The 22697-nt window shown below is 32.2% G+C and overlaps 1 protein-coding gene across 1 annotated transcript; it reads right to left on the bottom strand.

The window, feature by feature from the left end:
- Positions 1-5825: 5825 nt before the first annotated feature.
- On the bottom strand, positions 5826-10149 carry LOC107623256 (uncharacterized). Its single transcript, XM_016325444.3, has 8 exons — positions 9579-10149; positions 8754-9190; positions 8444-8665; positions 7484-7593; positions 7298-7388; positions 6874-7133; positions 6400-6486; positions 5826-6149 (listed from the first exon to the last, which is right to left on the bottom strand). The coding sequence occupies exons 2-7, from the start codon at positions 9009-9011 to the stop codon at positions 6477-6479; spliced, it is 951 nt and encodes a 316-aa protein (XP_016180930.1). The 5' UTR covers positions 9012-9190; positions 9579-10149; the 3' UTR covers positions 5826-6149; positions 6400-6476.
- Between the last annotated feature and the right edge of the window lie 12548 nt (positions 10150-22697).

Below are 22697 nucleotides of genomic sequence, written 5' to 3'. Positions count from 1 at the left end.
GACTAATTAATAATTACAAATCACAAAATTTACTGATTCTTTAACACTCTTCAAATGTTATTGGTACATTAAAATTAACGATTAAAATTAATTATTATGCATTTATGTATAAATAAATGTATTATTTAATTATTTTTTAATATATATTTTATATTTAAACATGTATTTTATATTAATAAATAATTTTAATAATTGATTGTGTGATTTTAATATACACTTACCATAATTATTAAGTATGAGAGGTAGAATTAATTTAATAAAAAAAATTTTGGTATCTTTTTTCTTAAATTTACTAAACTTATCTTTAGAATAAATATTAATATTTAAAAATTATTTATTTTTATATCTTTCAAACTAAATATTAACTTCTAATATTTTTTAGCAAATTAGACGCTAAAATTTTAAGTACTGTAACAATCACTTAATTTTATATTAGTTGAAAATAGAATGACCTATAAATCTATTGTAGTATTAAGATTTGGGTTAAATATGTCCCTATTCTTTATTATACTATGGTTATTCACGTAATGTATTGGATGGGAATTTTCTTGTATGATTCTAACTTAATTACGTGCCATTATATATATTGTGACTACAATATAGAACTCATGTTTCGTTCAACGTATATTTATATAGCAAATGCATAAGAAAAACCTTGCTAAAGAGTGTTTTAAAGACACTCTTTTATAAACACATATTTATTTAAAGATTTAAGTAAAAATTTTAAAATTTATTACTTTTAAAATTTATAAAAAAATCTAATAAAAACCTTCTACTCATAAACTTCAAACAGTGACTTAAAGTCATCAAGTGATATGTTAAAACGAAAATATTTGGTAATTAAAATAAATTAGCCAAAAATAGTTAAAACTGATTTTATTTAACAACAATTAATGAATACTAAATAAGATTTTTTTTATTTTTTTTTCTCTTTAGTATTAGTATAATATTTTTTTGTTAAAAAAAAAACTAATTATCATAAATCTTAAGCTATGCCCTAATTAAAACCTTCCTTTAAGAAAGAAAAGATGACAATACTAGAAATGACACTAGAAATAATTTTTTGGTTTTTGTCTTTACATGTTCTATTTGTTTGTTGATTTTATTATCGCTCAACTATATTATGTTGAGTTCCCTTGTTCAAAAAAAAAAAAAAAAAGATGATATATGCCATTCAGGCTATTTAAGATCCGAAATCGAATGAATCTTCTCAATTTTTTTTACTTAAGAGAGTAAAGTGTGTGATCTTTCACCATTAATATTATAAGTAGAATAAAAAAATATAAAAAAAATTAAAGAATTAAAAATTATATTTTACTCTCTCAGTTGAAAAGGAGAAGGAATTTTTTTTTTGTTTTTGATCGAGTTATATTTTTTGTGTCAAGAAAAATCGGGAAGAATAAGTTAACAAAGAATATATATTGGACTATTGGTTATCTTTTCATTCTCCCGATTTTTAGGAGTGCATAAAAGTGTTTTTTTTTTTTGTAGGTAGTGTCTAAATGCCTAAATCGTTAGATTACTTTCCTATGCTATTGAGTTTCAAGTTTGGACATTTGGCCCAAACTGAAACTTGGAACTTGGAATATATATATATAGAAAAATAATCATTGACTAAGTCAAAATAATCTATTTTTTCTTACAGTAAGATTTAAATATCAGTAGAAAAATTACATATAACTAATTAGAGCGACAAATACTATTTCTCTTTAGGATAAATTAGATATATGTCAAAAGAATGAAGGTTTTTGTAATTATTCTTCTGTCTACAAGCTTTTTATACATAGTACAATTATATAATTTAAAAATAACTTTTTATCTCTTATTTTTAGGATAAAGTATATTTTTTATTTTTAATATTTGTAATTTTTTTAAAAATATCCTTAACGTTTAATTCCATTCAATTTTATATTTAACGTATTCGATTTATATCAAAATTATTTATTAATGTTAATTCCATAAAAAATATTAAGAACATAATTGAATGAATCGAAAATATTAAAAATAAAATTAAATGATTGGGATACTTTTAAAAAAATCATAAAAATTAAAAATAAAAAATATATTTTATCCTATATTATTAATACAATTTCAATTTAATATATAACACAATAAAAGAAAAATAAGTATATAGTAGATCAATAAAAAAGCTATGTATGTAATATTGATAAATTTCAGGAGTTGTAATTGTAATTAACCATTTTCTTTGACTAGTAATCTTAATTTATGTTTGAGAGAAAGAAACAAAAAATATGATACAAGAACATAAGATGATTTAAATTCACTAATAGTCTATTTGATTTATATCTTATTTCATGCATGAAATCTAACTAAAAAATAACTTTTGAATAAACACCTAAATTGTGATTTGTAGAATAGATAATTCAAGACATCATATAAGAGTGTAAATCATAACCTAATTAATAAAATTGATGAGGTTATGAAGTGGAATTGAATTGCTCAAGTGCTATTATAGAGATGGCAACAATAAAAATTCTATAAAAGTATGTATCTGCAAATATTTTATGACAAGAGTCTTAACAAATATCTACGAAATTCTATATGGATGGAACCATTCTTGCAAATAAATAAAGATAGAAAAGGAGATAGAACTATAGAGATACTCGTCTTATGGAATCTCGTTAAATATCTAAAAATGATAAAGTTACAAAAATATCCTCACTTATATTTATATATATATATATATATATAAAAGTTAATTTTTTGTTTTATTTTATTTTATTTTTTAATTTCTATGTTGGATATTTAATATGTATGTGAATTATGTTAAATTTGTATTTAAATTATGTTTTACTATGTTGAATTTGGTTGAATTGTATTAAATTATATTATAATTTGTGGTAATTTTTTTAAAATTTTTCAAAGGTTAACATACATCCACAGATATCTCCGGATATCCGCTTTTTACATGGATAAAAATGGAGAGGATATGAGAGGCATTTTTTTAAATGGGGATCGAAGGTGGGAGAGGGGTATACTCCATGAATATCCATTACCTATTGGGCTCAAGGGTTGATTTTCAGTACAAATTAGGAGATGTCTAAATGTGACAATAAGTACCAAAATACACTTCACAGAATCTGTTAAATACCACAACGCAGTAGAAAAATACTAACAAAGCCATATCAGTGAATAGTAACAATACAAATAAATAGTAACCGTATAGATCAACAGTACCGTATACGTAAATAATATAATACCAACAAACATATACATCAACAGTGCATATATGTCTTCGGTAAATAGTACTACTCTACAATATACGTGAATAGTACTCTACGGACACTATTGTATGAATGGTAACTTGCACCAATATTTAACGTGGAAAATTCCAAAATCGAATAAAAAATATGGGCCAAACTCCAACAAAAAAGTTCACTATATTCAGGATAATTACTTAGTATCATTTCTACATTCTTATATTTTTTTAGTGAGATCACCTTTCTATTCAAATACTACAAAATTTGTACTACTAAAGAATGATAGAGATGATACCCAAAAATATCTTTGCTGTATAAATCCACACCAAAAGATATTTGAGAAATACTCACATTTTTTTTGTCTCGGGAATAATTTATCTCTTAGCAGTTTATTTATTAGCTGCTTCTAACTCATTGATTGATATGAAAAAATTAATGAAATCCTTGCGCTATTTATAAGTGTGGTTCGCTTCATTTTTCAAATGTTGTACAGTAATTTTTACTATGTATTATTTGAAAGATCCTTTTTCTTTATACGTTTTCAACTTTTGCACATTTACTGCACGCAAACGCATTTTGCACTTAACCTTTTAGAAAATCTACTATTTGCATAATAACTTGGTTACTGTGCATAACATTTTAAAATTTTCTTTTTCGTTCAAACTTTCAAACATCTATAATAACTCGATTACTGTGCATCTAGCTGGATGAACCCCACAATTCTCTCCCTCTAGCCACTGGAAAAAATTTAGAGCAATCATTTAGAATCCATACCGATCAACCTGACACAAAGTTAAAGCTTATCTCGTAATACAATTTTTGTCAACATATCAGTAGAATTATCATCCATGTGAATCTTCTCAAGCTTGAAATCTTGTTCTTCAATAGCTTGGCATAACCAATGATATCTGACATCAATGTGTTTTGTACGCAAATGGTACACTGCATTCTTGCTCAAATCCAAAGCACTTTGACTGTCGTAATGGATAACATATCTATCTTGTTTTATTCTCAAATGTTGAAGAAATCTTTTCATCTAGAGCATTTCCTTTCTTGCTTCAACCATGGTAATATATTCTGCTTTAGTTATAGATAGAGCAATGCACTTTTTCAATCTTGATTTGTTTTTTCAGCAAAAGCAAATAAATATCCTGAAGTAGATTTTCTGCCATCAAGATCTCCTGCTATATCCATATCAGCATAACCTTTAAGAATTGGTTACGATCCTCCAAAGCTAGGGGTGGCAACGGGTAGGGTAGGGTAGGATTTGAACCCAACCTTAACCCTACCCGCACTCAACCCGCGGGTATTCGACCCTACCCGCAGGTTGACAAAAAGAAATATTTTAATGACACAAGTATCTCATACACAACATAACCATCAAATAACACAAGTTATCCCATGAGCATTTAAATAACACAAGTATTCAAACAACATAAATTATCCCACAAATAACACAAGTATCTCATACACAACATAACCATCAAATATTAAATTACACATAAAAGTCTTTGTCTAAGTAAATAACATAAACATAAATAAAATTATTTAATTTCATATCTCCATGAGCATTCCATTTGTTACAACAACACCATCACTAGTCTATGACTTCAGATACAATATCATCATCATCATCATAATCATTTGCAGTTTGATAATCAGGTTTTTCACCTAAAAATTAAAAATAATAAATTTATTTATTAATCAATCTATATATAAATTTAACATTATCATAAACAAATAGAAAAGTTAAATCATAAATAACCTCTTTGATGATATGCTTCACACAACCAGTTTTGATTACACATAAGAGCTTCCACAGTATCTTCATGAAGACTACCACGATGAGGAACAATTACTTAACCACTTGTGCTAAAAGAAGACTCAGAAGCAACCGTAGATACAGGGATAGCAAATATATCTCTTGCAATTCTTTGAAGTGTTGGAAATCTATCTCCATTCACTTTCCACCAAGATAAAATATCAAAGTCGGCACTCAAAGGATGAACATCTTCCTCTATGTAATGATCAAATTCAGTCTTCACAAATGAACCCTTTTCCCTCCTCTTTGATCTAATATACAACTGGTAAGCATCATCATCATCTTGCTCTGCCACTACAAAAAATATCACTTTTAGCGGCCATTTATTTTGCTTTTAGTGGCAATAAAAATAGCCGCTAATACATTTACTGACAATTAGACATTAGCCGTCTTATGCTTCGCCGCTAAAAGGTTTTAATGGCAATTATAACATTTGTCGGTAAAGACCTTTTTAATGGCCGCAAAAAGTATATAATTTTTAGTGGCCATTTTTTTGGCAATTTATATGGCCACCAAAAGTAATTTTAAGATTGCAATATTATTCACTTTTAATAACCATTAATATTGCCGCCAAAACTCATTTTACCGGCAATTTATATGGCCACTAAAAATAATTCTAAAATTGTAATATTATTTACTTTTAGTTGCCATTACTATTGCCGCTAAAATCTTCAGATTTTTTTAATTATACTCACTCTTTTAAAAATAACAACTTATTATTTTTCTAAAATTTCAAATTATTTTTACCAACAATTATTATTATTGTACATAATATAAATATATTAAAATTAATTATTACAAAATAAAATATTTTATTAAATTCAATTAAATATTTATACATAAAATTCTCTTAAAAAGTAACAAAACATAATACAAATTTAAACAATACAAATACTACAATTCTATGTTACATCAATGATTAGCACATAGTTAATGATCAAAAGTAAACAAATAGAGCCTAGCACAGATGCAATACAATAATACAGCAGTGAGAATGAAGCAAAGTTCCCAATTTTTAATTAACAATCAGGTTTGTCATCATCTCCTTCATCTTCCAACATCTCTCTAGCCGCTTCCAATTTTCTACACTTTCTCGGCAAATTTTTCTGCATTGGTTAAAAATCCATCATGCAATTACTGAATAATGCATGGAAACAAGTTTGAATATATATCCTAATAGGTACAATAAAAAGTTAAATGTATATTTAAATATATATCCTAATAGATGCAATCATTTTCATCATATATATCCTTTGACAGCTGCCAGCACAAAGACAAATAAAAAGTTAATCAAAACTGTTAATAAAAAGAATAAGCATTTCAAAATTGAAATCCATATTTAAATGTAATGCATACCTGTCCAGGTGTTGGAGTCATGTAAGCCAAAAATTTCTCAGGATTTGCAGGATCTGAGCCAGTTGCAACATAACTTTTCATAAGTGCCTGCATACAACAAATGGTAAGAGTTCTCTTCAATTGCATAACAGTGATACAATACTCCTAATTCTACCAATGAAACCATAAGAATATAACACTCCTAATCCTACCAAATAAACAAATGTTAGAAGATTACTTCAAAAGTCAATTCCAGGCAACACTAAGTATTCGTTAAAAAACCACGAGAACAATTTAACAAGACACATAAGGTTGCAAATAGTTGCAGCAAAGGCATAACTGCTTTCTATATTGCCATATGTGCTATTTTAATTTTTTGATCAGCCTTTCTCCAGATTTTAAACTTGAAACGAAAATGAACATTTTTTTAAAAATAAAAACACAGAAATTGATTATGAATGTAAATCATCCATGCAAGTATGCAACATAGCTTACCTTTGATTCACAGGCATCACGAACAGATTTGTCCAACTTACTATACATTTCTGAATCAGCTGTAGGAGCATTATCAAATGCAGCAATAACAAACTGTTCATCATACCTGCAAAGTAGTATAGAATATAGCAGAGATTTTTTCCTGCTGCCCTATAGATATAGCAGAGATTGCTAATGACATTTATATATAATGTCCTCTCAATCGGGTGATCACCATCTAGAAGAATTTTCGGCTCTACAATTGGAATAAGGTCATTGTCCTGCAAAGAAACACAAATGATGTCCATATATGTAATATAATTGGTAAATCAATTCTAACTTTTCACATATGCATGGAGACCAAAAGGATAAACTAAGGAAATGCACCTATTATTATGAGAATGAGCTAATTTCAACAGAAAGAGAGTCAATAGTGAAACAATACCTGAGAGATAGCAGCATATCGTGCAAGTCCCCATGCTGCTTCCTTAACAGCTAATGCAGAAGGACCACATGGAATGCTAACAACTGTCCGCCTGTACAATACAAAAGCATACAATCAGTTACATTCAATTTCGATAGATCTTATCCCCAAGAAAATTTCTTAGAGAATAAAAGAAGAATGACTTACCACTTGGCAAATCGAGCACCTTGCTTGTAGTATTCAGCAGATCTTGAAGCTAATCCATCTGGCCCTTGGCACCAAGATTCATTGTTTGATCCTGGTAGTGGGACCAAGCCCTAAAAGGAGTCAGAAAAAAGGATTAATTACTAATTAGTAATAGTAAGACAGAATTGAAAAAAGGTCTTAATTGAACCAATTTTGCTTACATAATAATAGTAGGAGGATAAGACATTGGAAGAAAGACCCAGAACACTCTTATCAGTTGCACACATAGTAGTCCATACTCTACACTTTATTTGATATGAAAAATATTTATATTATTATACAGATTACAATATTAAACATATAATTCCCCTTTAAAAAGAAAAATCATAACCAAAACCAAAACAATAGTAACACCATTTGGATTCAACTCTGCAGAGTCTGCAAGGGAATAGTATAGAAAACTGTGCACTGTGACACCGTTGTAGTTGTTAACTTAGGTTGCGTATTATCACACGTATCATCCTCATATCTGAAAATCGTCTTATGAGGCTGCCACATACACACATTATCAATTACCACCATACACCAACCAACTCAAAATCTCGAGGCAACTATATATATATATATATATATATATATATATATATATATATATATATATATATATAACGAACTCAGAACCTTCAATTGGCACAAAAAAAGTCTCGGTACCCTCACTCTCTCTAGTGTCAATTATACAAAAGTCTCTTTTGACAAATACAAAAATGAAAAATAAAAAGTGTAGACTAGTGCACAAGACTCACCCACTTAATGGAAGAGTAAGTCCATAACCTTATTCAGGCAAATAAAGAGCCTATTTCTAAGATTTGAACTCATAAGGCAACAACCATGCCAGTGAAACAAGGTTCATCACCCTCTTCCTATATTATGAATGCATCAAGAAACAATTATTGCCTTCTATAAGCTTTATTCTATTCGTACCTTCTCATGGTTCATGTATCTCAAGCGGCAAATCTCATAAAAAAAATCATCAGCACTGGTGTGGCAGCTCTTCATTTGAAGAATCTTTATAACCATGGTCCTCAAATTTTTCCCATACTTCAACAAGGATTCAAGAGTACTGATTTTCTGTTCAGCATTTAGTGGTGATCTTACAGTGACTACAGCCTCCTCCAAACATGGGATGACAAATCCAGGATCAACCTGCAAAATGAATCAATATCAGCATTAGATAAGATTTCTAAGAGCACACTTAATCAGAAGAGTAATATTTAGCCTATTATGAATTTACATGTTTCAGACTGTTCCTCTGGCACAGAGCTGCGAACATAGCTCCATGGATATCAAACTTCCTCAGCTTTGGATGGCTATTGAAAAATTCGACAAAATCAATCTCTGGAAAGGGTTGCAGAGCCTCAAAGTCCCCTGTGAATTCAACCTTCATAAAAAGATGCTTCACCTCAAGGGACCCTGATCCAACTACAGCCTTGTACCTCAAGGGATTCAATTTTCGGAGAGATAAGAGAAAGTGAACAGTTTCCCAGACCATAAAAATCAAGCTTACACTCCTCTAAATATGGCAGCTCAATTGAAATTGATCTAACCCCCTCACATCCAAGCAACAGCAACCGTTTAAGATAAGGACATGCTTGAAGCACCACAGTCAATACAGGATCCTCCAATCTTGCACCAATAAGTTCACATGCTTCTGAATATCTAGCAGATGAGCTATATGAACCCAAAATAGATAAAAAAAATCTCATGATCTAATTCATTGCCATTGCTGATAGAAACTTTCAACATTTTAGCAGCATGATCATAAGACAAATAGAAAACTACAATGGTAATAATCAGCTAAAAATACACACACTACAAAAGACACCAAATAAAAATACAGTAATAAAGGAAACAGCATTTCAAATTCCCTTTATTTCCTAACTATAACAAAAAATGGCTAAAAATTTCTCTTTTTCTTGTAAGAAAAATATTAAAGCAACACATACAATTTAAGAAACTTTTTCTTTTTCTTTTTTGTCTTTTTATTACAGAACTCACAGTTTACAGCAACGAAAACCCAAAGCACAAAGCCATAACCACGAAGATGACGTTACCGTACCTGACGCCGTCAAACCTAACAGTGCCGTTACCGTCGTCAGCGCTGTCATCGGCGGCATCACTGGGCGAATCCATAGGCGCTGATTCCTCATCTGCCGGCGCGTCGGCTGCCTTCTGCTTCTTCTTCTTTCCCTCTTTCTTCGGGGATGCAGGAGCGTCCGCGGCGGCTGGCTCCGGTGCGGGCGCGGGCGAAGGAGACGGAGCCAGGGCCTTGAAAAGCTCCCTGGGAAGCAGAATCTTATCAATGGTGTAGATCGCGAGCGGGTCTTCGTCAATGAGCGTGCCAGTGATCTTGGCAGTAACAATCTTGGTCTTGAGCGTGACTTGATCACCGTCATTCTGCACGGTGAAGTCGAACTTGCTGGCTCCATCGAGAATCGAGCGAGAGCGAGATCGAGATCGAGATCGAGATCGAGCAAGAGCGAGACTGGATTGAAATCCAGCGAGATCGAAGCAAATGCGCGAAGAAATAAGTGATTAAATTGCAGCGTGAGTAAGATTTGGATGTGAGGAGTGAGAGATTTTGATTTTGTGACCTAGAAAGTTTGTTTGTTCTTGTAAATGTGAATAAATAATTAGGAATAGGTAATATTTTATATATATATATATATATATTTGGTAATATTTTAGCATAAATGTTACTTAAGATGTAATTTTATTATAATTATTAATATTTTAATAAATATTAAGAGGTAAATGTTATTAAATGTCTATAATGTAGTAGTAGTAGAGTGGAAATAATTTTGGTTTAGTATTTTAAATTTGTTATTATTTTTAAAATTTTAGCTTCTTTTTAGTGGCTATAGTTTAAATTGCCGTTAAAATTTATAGTATTAATGGTAAATATACAATTGCCACTAAAAATTGGTTTTAAAATGAGAAATTATGGCAATAATATTATGGCCACTAAAAATTTGTCGCTAAATATCTTTTTTCTTGTAGTGTGCATTCATCTGTAGCTCTTGTGTAGAATCCTCAAATGCATTACTTGAATTAGACGGATTCTGTTGGTACTCATGAAGCAAGTCATAGCATATCTGTTTGATCCTCTCAATCTTACTTAAGCACTCATCTTGATTTTGACATAACATTGAGAATTTATACTCAAGCCTAGCAAGCTTATACCTAGGATCTAGAATGACAGCAACACCCATCATACCATAAATTTCTTCTCAATACTTATCAAATTTTACCCTCATACTACATGCCATATTACTAATCAGTGAATTTGGAGATGCAGAACATTTTTTCAAGGCAACATTTATATCACATACTTTGTTAAAATAAATGTTGGCTGTTGGAACTTGAGTACCAGAAAATAATTGTGTCACATCATAAAACAACTTTAATTTACCACAAATTTCTTTAGCAAGGTCTCACTCCTCATTGCTTGGAAAGCTTTTGTAATTAGGATCCTTTTGTCTTAATCGAGAAAACACATTTCGATACAACCATGCAGTCTCTAACATCACATAAGTGGAGTTCCATCTAGTTGGACAATCAAGAGCTAATATTTTTGTAAATTGAACATTTGACTTACTACACCAACTCACAAAGGTTTCATGTCTTTTAGGGGTTGAAGTCCAATACACCACACTGCCATGAATTTTTTCTACACTCTCCTTAACCAAATTTAGACCATCTTTCACAATTAGGTTCAAGATATAAGCACAACAACGCATATGCAACATGGAACCCCCAACAACAAATATTTTGAATCTAAGCGCCCCAACAACTCATCAACCATAGCATCATTAGTAGAGTAATTATCCAATGTAATAGTTGACAATTTTCTATCTATGTTTCACTCTAACAAAACTTTCATTAATGCATTCGAGAGCACTTCACTCGTATGAGGAGCGGGAACATAAGTAAAACTGAAAATCGTTCAAAAATATATTTCAATTATTATCTAAAAGATAAATTAATTTAAAGTAAAAAAATATTAAAAGTCATATCAATTACTAGAAGTATAATTTAGAAGATTACCTTAATACGCGCATTTGCAAAATCCATGAACTATCAACCATGTATCATTTTTCTTGGTTGGAAGTCCACATGTCGGTTGTAACTGCTACTCGACTATCATTTCCATCCATTAGCTTAGTCATATTAAGCTTCTCCAACTCATACATTTCAAAAATGTCCTTCTTGATTGTGTTTCGACTAGGCACCTTAAAAGTTGGTTGCATTGATGCATATACTTCCTTCATTCCAACATGTTCCACAAAAGATAAAGGATACTCATGCATACATATGGCCTTGGCAATACACCTTTTTGTATAAGATGGATCAAATACAAAAGCATCCGCAGCACTCCTTGCATGTTTAGATAATGAATCAGCAATTGTTGATTGCCTAGAGTTTGCTAATTTGATCTTTTTACAATAGTGGAGCACGTGATTCTTCAAATTTGTAGTTCCATTTCTTGGATTGGCTCCAAGAACAGATTTTCAATGGTTGCATTTTGCCTTCCAATCTTTTTCCTCTTGAAATCGAGTAAAGTATTGCCAATAAACACTCTTCACACTCGGTTTGTTGCTATTTTCAATTAAAGCGGACTCATCTGGAACAAAATTAGCAGTTGCTTCCATCGGAGGTTCTTGTTGTTGTTCTTCTGTAGCCACATCTTGTGCCACTACATCCATATTGGTACTTGACATTTCGAAGTGAATTCCCTACAAATATATATATGTGACATGTTTAAATACACTTTGTATAGATAGTCAGATATACAATTTATACACACATACATATAAAATAAAATAAAAAGAAAAAAGAAAGTTCCTTTCTATATCAAATTAACTTCCATTAGAAAAATAGCTAAGTCTACAACATAAAAATCACAACTACAAAGTATCCTAGTTTCCTTCGTACTTTGGATCATAATTAATCCTCCATAATTCAATTACAGTCAACATTTTCCTATTTAATCCACAAGAAAAATGTAAAAAATATTAAGTTTTGTTTTTTTTTTCACGAAAAGAATTTGAATGGGATTAAATTATTTGATACATACACTTTTTCACTTATTTAGAAGTTAGTTATAATTTTATTAATACCCTTATAAGCTTTTGTGGGGGCAGGTAGAAGATCGAATTAGATTTTTTCTCTCTAGTTAATAAATTTATCTATTAAAACTTTAGAAGATAATAATAATAAAAAGGACTAGTACAACTCAGATCCAGTGAAGAAGATGCAGATATATAAACGGCAATAACATACAGGAAAAAACAAGCACGATGCAGCACATAACAACATGGTAAGCTACACAAAGTAGCACATCACTACACAAAGCAGTTTAAGCATCTTTCACTAATTCAACCACTCAATTATGATGTAAGTCCATGTGCCTTGATTTTGTATTGTGAAAGGTCATTCTATTTTTTTCAACGTCATTCTATTTTTTAATGCCACATTTAAATATATCACAGTATAAATTAAAGATGGACCATCATTCATGTTGCAACGTTTATATGAATTTCAGTAAAAATTTCGATCTGAATGAAGAACCCAAAATAATCACAACCCACCCACAAAATAGCAGCACAGCAGAATACTAAGCAAAACATTAACAAAATTTAAAAAATGAAGAACAAGTGAGCAAGCACTAACCTTCGATCTGAGGCGGCGAGCAGAATCACCAGATGAATCTGCACAAACACAAACACAAAATCACAACACAGTTCAATAACAAGTAGCACAAACACAAATCACAAACACAACAAAACAAAGAACAGAGCAGTGAGCATTTAAAAAAGAGAGAACAGAGCAGTGAGCAGAAACCCAGAAACACAGTGCATGAAAAAAATAAAAAAAAATGAAAAACAGAGAGCAGTGAGCAGGCAGTGCTGACCTTCGGCAACCAAACTAAGACGACGGTGCGAGCAAAGGGCAGACGACGACGACGGCGATCAGAAGACAGGCGAAGACGACGGTGAGTGAGACGAAGACGAAGCTGTTCGGCGAAGGGGCTAGGGCTTAGTGTGCGAAGGCTTCCATGGTTCGAAGAGGAGAAAGTGAAGGACTGAGCTGCTTTTTTCTTTATTTCAACCCTAAACATACAACGACAGCATTTATTTGTTTGACTGAAGGTTGCTCTTGCTTTTGAATTGATCTCTCCTTTTTTTGTAAATTTTTGATAAATTTAATAAGTAAAGTTTACAAATTTATAAATTTGGTTCAGTGGTCAGTAGCCTTTTGCACATGCTTAAGGTCCTTGGTTCAACTCCCATATGTAACATTTTTAAACATATATAATACATATTATGAAGGGTGCGGGTAGGGCGGGTAGGGTTGAGGCTCAACCCGCACCCTACCCGCTCTGCGCCCAACCCTACCCGCAGCGGATCGGGTTGGCAACCCTACCCGACCGAGTTTGGTACCTGCGGATAGGGTCCATGCTGCCAGGCCTATCCAAAGCATAAGCATATGTTCGTGCTTCTTTTCAGATATCTCAAGATCCACTTCACAACTCCCTAATGATTCTTACCATGATTGGAAAGATACTTGCTAACTACTCCAACCGCACGAGCGATATCCGGTCGAGTACAAACCATGGCATACATATATCAAACTTTCAGCTACAGAGGAGTAAAGTATTATAGTCATCTCTTCCTTTTCTTCATTAATAGTTGGACAACTCCTTTTACTGAGTTTAAAGTGATTGGCCAACAGAATGCTAACCGACTTAGCATTCTTCATGTGGTATTTATCTAGAACGCGTTCCACATATTGTTTCTATGATAACCAGAGTTTTCTAGCCATCCAATCTCACAAAATCTACATATCCATAATTTTCTTTGTAGGGCCTAGATCCTTCGTATCAAAGAATTTTGACAATTTCTTTTTCAAATCACCAATTATTTTTGCATCTTATCCCATTATTAACATATCATCTATATATAGAAGCAATATATGAAACTTATCACCTGGAAAACCTCTGATATATACACAATAATATGCATTTGTACTGGTATATTCATGACTTATCATAAACGATTCAAACTTCTTGTACCATTGTCTAAGAGCATGTTTTAAGTCGTATTAACTCTTCTTCAATCTACAAAAAATGTTTTCTTTTCTAGGTTCTTGAAATCCTTCTGGTTTTCATGAAGATTTCTTCCTCCATATCTCTATGGAGAAATGCAGTCATCACATCTAACTGCTCAAGCTCTAAATCAAACTAGCCGTCAATCTGAGAATCACTCGAGTATAACTCATTTTGATGACAGGAGAGAAACTATCGTTAAAATCTATTCCTCACTTTTGTTTAAAGTCTTTAACAATTAAGCAAGCTTTGTACTTTACTAGCTTGTTGTCATTTTTCTTGAGCTTAAGGACCTATTTATTCTTCAAGGCCTTCTTTCCTTAGGAAGTTCCATCAACTCATAGGTTTTGTTCTTCTGTAAGGAATTCATCTCTTCTTGCATGACTTTGATCCACCGAACTTTATTACCATGAGTTTGAACTTCATCAAAGTTTTCTGGCTTCCTTCATCAGCAAGAAGGATATACTCTGAATTGGGATATCTACTGGACGGACGTTGCTCTCTATCCAATCTTCTGAGTTGTAACATAGCAGGTTACTCCTTCTACTCAACACCTTCTCCATCTCCAGCATCATTAGCAATTGGCTCTTCTTCCTTCCCATGGTCATCTAACTCTCCTCCATCAGTGGCATTTTCTCTAAGAGGAGGGACTAGTGTCATATCAACTAGATTACTAGATTCATCAAGTTTCTCGGATTTAGAAGCTAAATCAGACATAGTTTCTTACTCGTGAAACACTAAGTCTATACTTCTAATGATTTTTTTCTCCTTCAAATCCCATAGCCTATAGCCGAATTCTCATCTCCATATCCACAAATATGCAATAAATGGTTCTGTCATCAAGCTTTTGTCCCTACTCCTTACTTAAATGAGCAAAGGCTTTGCATCCAAACACCTTCAAATAAGAGTATTTAACATCATATCCAGACCATATTCTCTTAGGAATATTAAAGCCTAATGGAATAGATGAAGATCTATTAATTAGGTAGCACGCCATTCGAACAACTTCAGCCTAGAATGACTTTGGTAGCTTAGCCATTCTTAACATACATATGACTTTCTCCATAATGGTTCTATTGAATCTTTTGGCCACACCATTATGTTGTAACGTGCCAGGAGTCGTTTTCTCATGTTTGATGCGATGCTCAGCACAATAGTTCTTGAATTCACGAGAGGTATACTCTCCCTTGTTGTCAGTACAAAGACACTTCAAAGGTTTCCCAATTTCTCTCTCCACCATGGTATGAAACTTTTTGTGTAAGAACCGCGACTAATTAACTGCTTAATTAATTAAATTAATTTTCCAAAATAGGATCCAAAAATTTAGAATATTAATTTAAAAATTTAAATATAATTTTTACACTCAGTAGATTTTTTTAAGTTGAAAAATATAATTTTTTGCAAAAAATCGCACAAAAACGCGAACCGGTAAATTAACCGGCAATACCGACTTAAGTCTGTCTTGTACTGTGCGAGAATAATTAAAAATAGTAGAAAATCTTAGGAAAATATTTAGAATTAAAAATTGAGCACTAATTCTAAAGGTTTGGCCTAATCCAAAAACGCTAACGGGTTGAACCGGGCCCAAGTTGGGCCCAAACCCAACATATATATAACCTTAACTGAGGCCATTTCAGCCTCACAATGCTTCATAATAACACAACACAGCAGCTGCAACCTAAGTTAGAGAAGAGAGAAAAGTTACTCTTCACATCCACATTCAATCCATCATATTTTGAGTTACGGTGCTCCGATTCGCGTGCCGTTAGCGGCTACGCCAAATTCTCACCAAGCCCATTAGTTCTATCTAACCTTTGTTGGTAATATTTTGAAATTTTATCTCCTTTTCTCTGCCCTAAGAAATTCAAATTTTTGAATTTTGGTTGTGAGTGAATTTTTGTGTTTTGATTGATTAGGTGGTCTCTAAAGTTGGGCTATTGGTGGTTTGTGCCCCCAAATACCATTAGAAAAAGGTAAGGAAACTCTTTACCTTGTGAATTTTTGCAATTAGAAATCCTAGGTATTGATTTATGGTAATCTATATGATTTTAGTTAAGTTTTTTCACTTGTTGGAGTTGACATGGAGCTTGGAATGTGAGTTGGTGATTTGTTGGTGATTAGAAGCTTGTTTGGACTCAATATTTAGTTTTTGGCATATTGAAAATCGGGCAAGGTACTATTTTAGTTTTCTCTATGTAATATATAATATTTCTGGACACTTAGGCTAGTGACCCATAGGATAGGTTTTGATTGAATTGGTTGTTGAATTTATTGAATGATGATGTATGATGATTTGATGATTTTGGTTATTTTGATGAATTGTGGTATTGATGTTGATCAATGATGTTGAATATTGAAATTGAGGTTGAATGAGGTTGATTATTATGATTGGTAGTGATAGAATGTTGATTGATGAGTTTGTTAGTTGAGAAATAGTTTTAGGGTGATAAAATTGATATTTGAGGTTGAGAATTATATAATATGAGTGATGAATTGTGACACAAATGATAAGATCTGATGTGAATTGGATTTGGTGTGATTTTTGAATTGGTTTTGGTTGTGAATTTTGGAAAGTTGAGAACCTTGTTGTTTTTGGCAAAAACCAATTTTCGGTAAACTTTGACAGATCATAACTTGAGCCTCAAAATTTGAAATTGAATGAAATTTGTTTTAAGTTAAAGGTTGCTTTGAGAGCTTTAAATTGATATAAGGTTTGAAGAAAATAGATTTTTATAGAGAAAGTTATGACTATTTAAAGTTTGGTGCCAAAAACTGAATTCTGCAACATTAAAAATTTTCTAAGTCTGGTGTGGGCTGCGTACGCGATATGGTGCACGCGACGCAACCAATCCATTCGGGTTGGGTGACTCACGTACGTGGATACTGCATGCGTACGCGAACTATTCAAAAATGAAACCTTGGATACGCGAACTTTAACACGCGACGCAAGCAACCCATTTGGGTTGGGACACTCGTGTACGCGAGTAGGGGGTTGCATACGCGAGACCCCTGTTTTGCTGAAAAATGATTTCCTTTGCTTTTAAGGGTTCTCCAAACTTTCTAAACTTCTCCAAGATGCAGTTTAAGGGTAATGTTTTGAAGTTAGGCTTAAGGACCTATAAAAGAGAATTAGTGACTTAATTAGATGAATTTTACATGAATTTAGAAAACGGAGACTTAGGTTTCTGGAGTACTGAGGACGAGTTTGGTTGAGTGAGATGGCGATGCATTGTATTGATGATTGATGGTACGAATTGTGAAAATGGTGAACTATTGAGTACTGAAATAAATGATTTCTAAAACCATTGATGTAATATTTTTAACATGAGATTGTTGAGACGCTATGCGCCTGGCAAGGACGATGGTTAATCCTGCTTGTCGAGGTCGCGGCAGCGGCGTAAGGGCAGCGGTTAGTCCCGCTTGCGTTGAGATGTGAGGTCCGTGGCAAGAGTATCCCACTCGCATCCCTTCGGAATCACTAGAGTGTGCATGCACTATATGCTGTACTGTGTTTCGGGCACGATATCTCGGGGGGGTTCCCATTATGAGACCGAAGGGCGACATCTCCATAGAGATGTATCGGGTTGGCAGTTGAACCGACAATATGATATCACAGCCAAATAGGACATGCATTCATCATGTGCATATTCTTTCTGACTGTTTACTTTGCCGACTTGCATTGTTTGCCTAAGTTCTTAACATGCCTAAATGCTTATTGAATTACTTGATATATGTGTGTGTGTGTGTGTGTGTGTGTGTGTGTGTTGGGGGAGGGGGGGCAATACTTGTGCTTTACTTACATTGTTATTATCTGTGTTTTCTACTAGGATTGAGGAGGTTTGGAAGGTGGTGGCGATGGGATCGCATAGCGGTTAAGCAGGCGAAGGCTGTGGGACAGCAGAGAATTTTTAGATTAGAAATCCACTAAGTTAGATCCCCTTATTTCTCTCTATGGTTTTAAGTAATGGTTTTAAATGTACTTATGTTTTAAGTCTGAATCTCATGATGGATATGAAGCTCTAGGATTGCCTCTGGCGTCCAAGAGTCTTATATCTTACATCACTGGGCACTGTTACCATACCGAGAACCTCCGGTTCTCATTCCATACTATGTTGTTAATTTTCAGATGCAGGTCGTAACCCACCTTGGTAAGTTGCTTTGATGGTGACAGAGTGGAGGATCCTTGCTATGTTTTGAAGTCTTTTGATTTATTTTGACTAGATCTCTCACTTTTGAATTTATCTATGCCTTAGAGGCTTACTTTGAGAGAAATATTGTATAAGCTATTTTACTTTCAAAACTCTGTATGTCTGTATATAACTAGCCAGCTTAAACTCCGCGAGCGACGGCTAGATCCTTATGACTATTATACTTTGATATATCTATATGTATGTCTTGATATCTGTACCTATATCTTGTGCCTCGATTAGCGTAGCTTCGTGTGAACGTTTGGCACTTTTGAAACTCTATTTTTGAGCTTATTTCTTTATTGGGCTTCTAGAATTATTATTTCTTTCTATATATATTTATGTACAAGCTTTAGAATTATCATAACCTTTGATTAACCTTTACTTTACGACGTGAGGTAAGGTTTAGGGTAATTAGGGTGTTACATTTTGAAGTAATGAAACTCCTGGTCCTTCGTCTTCAAAAAATACACTTATCCTTTTTTGTGAAGCATCGTTGATTAACAACAAAAGCATTTGCTATGACAAGAACTCTTCACCTCCATAAGACCACACATATCAAAGTAAACCATTTTCAAAATATTTTTTTCAGCTTGGATATTTTGCTAAAAGTCACCTATAATGCTTGTTGAACAAACAATGCTCACAAGGATCTAGTTTGATGTCTTTGGCATAAGGAATAAGGAATTTTTTTGCAAAAATCTGTGATCCTTTTTCACTCATGTGAGCCAATCTTTTGTGCCACATATTTGGCGAAGCATCATCCTTGACTGCATTCAACCCTCCAATCTGCTTGACTTGAGTTATGGATAGTGTATTGCGAAACGCACCTCTAGCAACAATCATCAAACCTTTAGTAAGCTTCTACTGCCATTCTCCAAAAAGGTTGTGATATTCGGCTCGATTTAGAGTACAAATGGAGATTAGATTTAGGTGTATATATGACACAGGTTGCACATCCTTTAATGTTAATCTACATCCAACATTAGTCTCGAATAATATGTCACCAACGCCTACATTATCAGCAATACTATGATTGCCCATTTTTACTTTACCAAAATTTCCAGCATTATACGAAGTAAAGGGTTCCTTGTAAAGAGTTGCATGAAGAGATGCTCCTATGTCAACAACTCATTCTGTTAATGAGTCTACAACATTGCACTCTTCGCCTTCAATGAAAGTAAGCATCTCCATAGCCCCTTCTGTCATGAGGGCTGTGGTGCTTCCATTGTTAGCCCCATTCTAACTCCGATCTTTTTTGCCTCTATACCTTTACCTCTACAATTTCTTATGATATATGCCATTCTTCGTTATAATGGTAACATCTTAACTTTTTCTCACATAGGATTGTTATCTATCTTTTGACTTTCTAGATTTCTCTTTACTTTGACTTCTCCCCCTATTTTCTATAACAAGGGTATGGAAATTCTCAGCTCCAGCATCTCGTCTTCTGACTTCTTCATTGAACATACTATCTTTGACTTGTGACTAAAGGCAATTTTTCAATCGAAGTAGAATTACTTAGTGACACTACTAAGGTCTCTCAGCTATCAATAAAAAAACTCAGAAGTAATAATACTTGTAATTCATCATCAAACATTATTTTCATGGCACTCAACTGATTTACCAGATCTTAGAAATGACTTAAGTGCTCTGCAACAGATCTTCCATCTCTGTATTTGAGATTCACCAGCTTTCTGATTGAGAAAGCTTTAATTTATGTAGTTTTTCTTTCACAAAGATTCTTCAAATTCTTTCACAGAGTACAAGCATTAGTCTCTGTGGCCATATGGTGGAATACACTAATATCCATCCATTACCTTATCAATTCAATAATCTTTCGGTGCAACTTTTTTCAAGTGTCCTCATTCACGCCTTTAGGCTTTATATCTTCTTTTTCTAGAGGATCATACAAATTCTCGTAGTAAAGTAAATCTTCCATTTTCGGCTTTCAAATAGAGTAATTTGATATTGTCAATTTGATCATGGTACCGATCATTATATTGTTGTCCTTCATAATTTATACAGTACAATCCTAAGCTCAACGTGCTCTAATATCACTTATTGGGCTCAAGGGTTGATTCTTAGTATCAATTAGGAGATGTCTAAATAAGACAATAGGCACAAAAATTTACTTAACATAATAGAATTTTGTCAAATGCCACATCACAATAGAAAAATACGAACAAAACTGTATTAGTAATGTTAGGAATAAGTAGCATGACCACAATTCAATCTATCATGAAAAAGAAAGTAATTCTAAAGATATATTTTGTGCTTAAAATTTATTCTAGTAACATAGATCAGATTCAAATACCTGAGTACACTAGTAAAAATCACTTTTCTCTTTCGATGATACGAAGGTGCTATGCATATCCACACTGAGATCAATTTTTACTGTCAACTATTTGACTAATGGATATCTGATCTAAATTGAGAAGCTTTTTTTGTAACTCTTTGCACACCATAAAATTCTTCCCCAAGAATTAGACTCACATACATATGTGTGTGTAGATGTAAAGGAATAAAACTCTTGTGTTGGTTAGTGTATCACCTTTACTCTTATCATACATATATATAGTATGAGATTTATTATTGATTTCAAATTTGAATCTTATCTTATTTCAAATTGAAATCTTATGAATCATATCATATCATAATTCAATTTGAAACAGAATTAGTTAAGATTTTATCCAAACTTATAATTCAAATTTAAAAATAGAATAACTAATTATTCTTGATTTTCATTATTATTATTTTATTTTTAGTGCATGCAAAGAATATAATAATATTCTATTTGAGTTCACATAATTATTTATTTCATCAAATAAAAAATAATAATTAAATAATTCAACAACAAAGATTAGAACACTCATTAGTGTGTAACACTATAGGTTCAATACTAAGCAGGTAGTAAATTAGTCATACTAGATTTACTAATCAAGATTGGCGTCTAACAACACTCCTTAACGACCCGATAGTATGAAGTAATATATTTTTACTAAAAATACGAGAAGAACAAAGTATATTTTCCTCCATCTTTCTAACTCTTGGTTAACCCTTAGAGTATGGTTTAATTGTCAAACTCTAACTTGTTACTATTATTATAATGAACTCTAAATGACCTAAGAAACTTATTTCTTCATTCATTTAATTCCTCTTGGCAAGATTTTACTCGTCTCAGTCATTATAATCATAGAGTTCAAACTCTTTACCGAGAGTTGACGGACTTTATTGACTAATCATTAATTCTACAAATATTTAAATCATACTCAATATCCATTTAATCAGCACCCTAGGGTATTAGGTGTTTGAAATCAAAGTATAATAAATACATTGTAAATTACTATGACAGTCACAGATCAAAGGAAACTCTATTACTATGTTCATCTTAAAAATATCCTATTGACAACTATCCGGTAATTATAATCATTAGAAATTCTCAAAGTGAGTCAGTTCAAATATATATATATATATATATATATATATATATATATATATATATATATATATTATCTTTTTGAATTATTAATGTCTTTTTCACAATCCTATATGACTAATTAAGAACAATTTAGATTAAATTATAAAAGATTTATCTCTCAATATTATGATCACTATCACAATAATAAATTTCAAAATTTAATCAAGGACATTATTATATTAACCCTTTAATATAATAACAATAACAAATTATTTGACATATGATAAATTGAATTGTAATCATATAGTCATACTACTTATTTCTAACAAATAAATAATAACAGTACAAATAAATAATAACGGTATAGATCAACAGTACTGTGTATATAAACAGTATAATACCAACAATCGTATACTCAACAGTATATATATGTCTCGGTAAATAGTATTGGACAATCTACGT

The sequence above is a fragment of the Arachis ipaensis genome, chromosome B10 (genome assembly GCF_059453495.1).
Source record: "Arachis ipaensis isolate K30076 ecotype BB chromosome B10, ASM5945349v1, whole genome shotgun sequence".
NCBI classification, from domain to species: domain Eukaryota; kingdom Viridiplantae; phylum Streptophyta; class Magnoliopsida; order Fabales; family Fabaceae; genus Arachis; species Arachis ipaensis.
This window is presented reverse-complemented; position numbering and strand designations above follow the sequence as displayed.

Coding starts and splice junctions, on each gene's coding strand:
- LOC107623256 (XM_016325444.3), bottom strand. CDS start 9,011: ATGGTCTGGGAAACTGTTCACTTTCTCTTATCTCTCCGAAAATTGAAT. Junction 8,666..8,753: donor AGAGGAACAGTCTGAAACAT/GTAAATTCATAA, acceptor TTCATTTTGCAG/GTTGATCCTGGATTTGTCAT. Junction 7,594..8,443: donor GATACATGAACCATGAGAAG/GTACGAATAGAA, acceptor GACTCCTTTTAG/GGCTTGGTCCCACTACCAGG.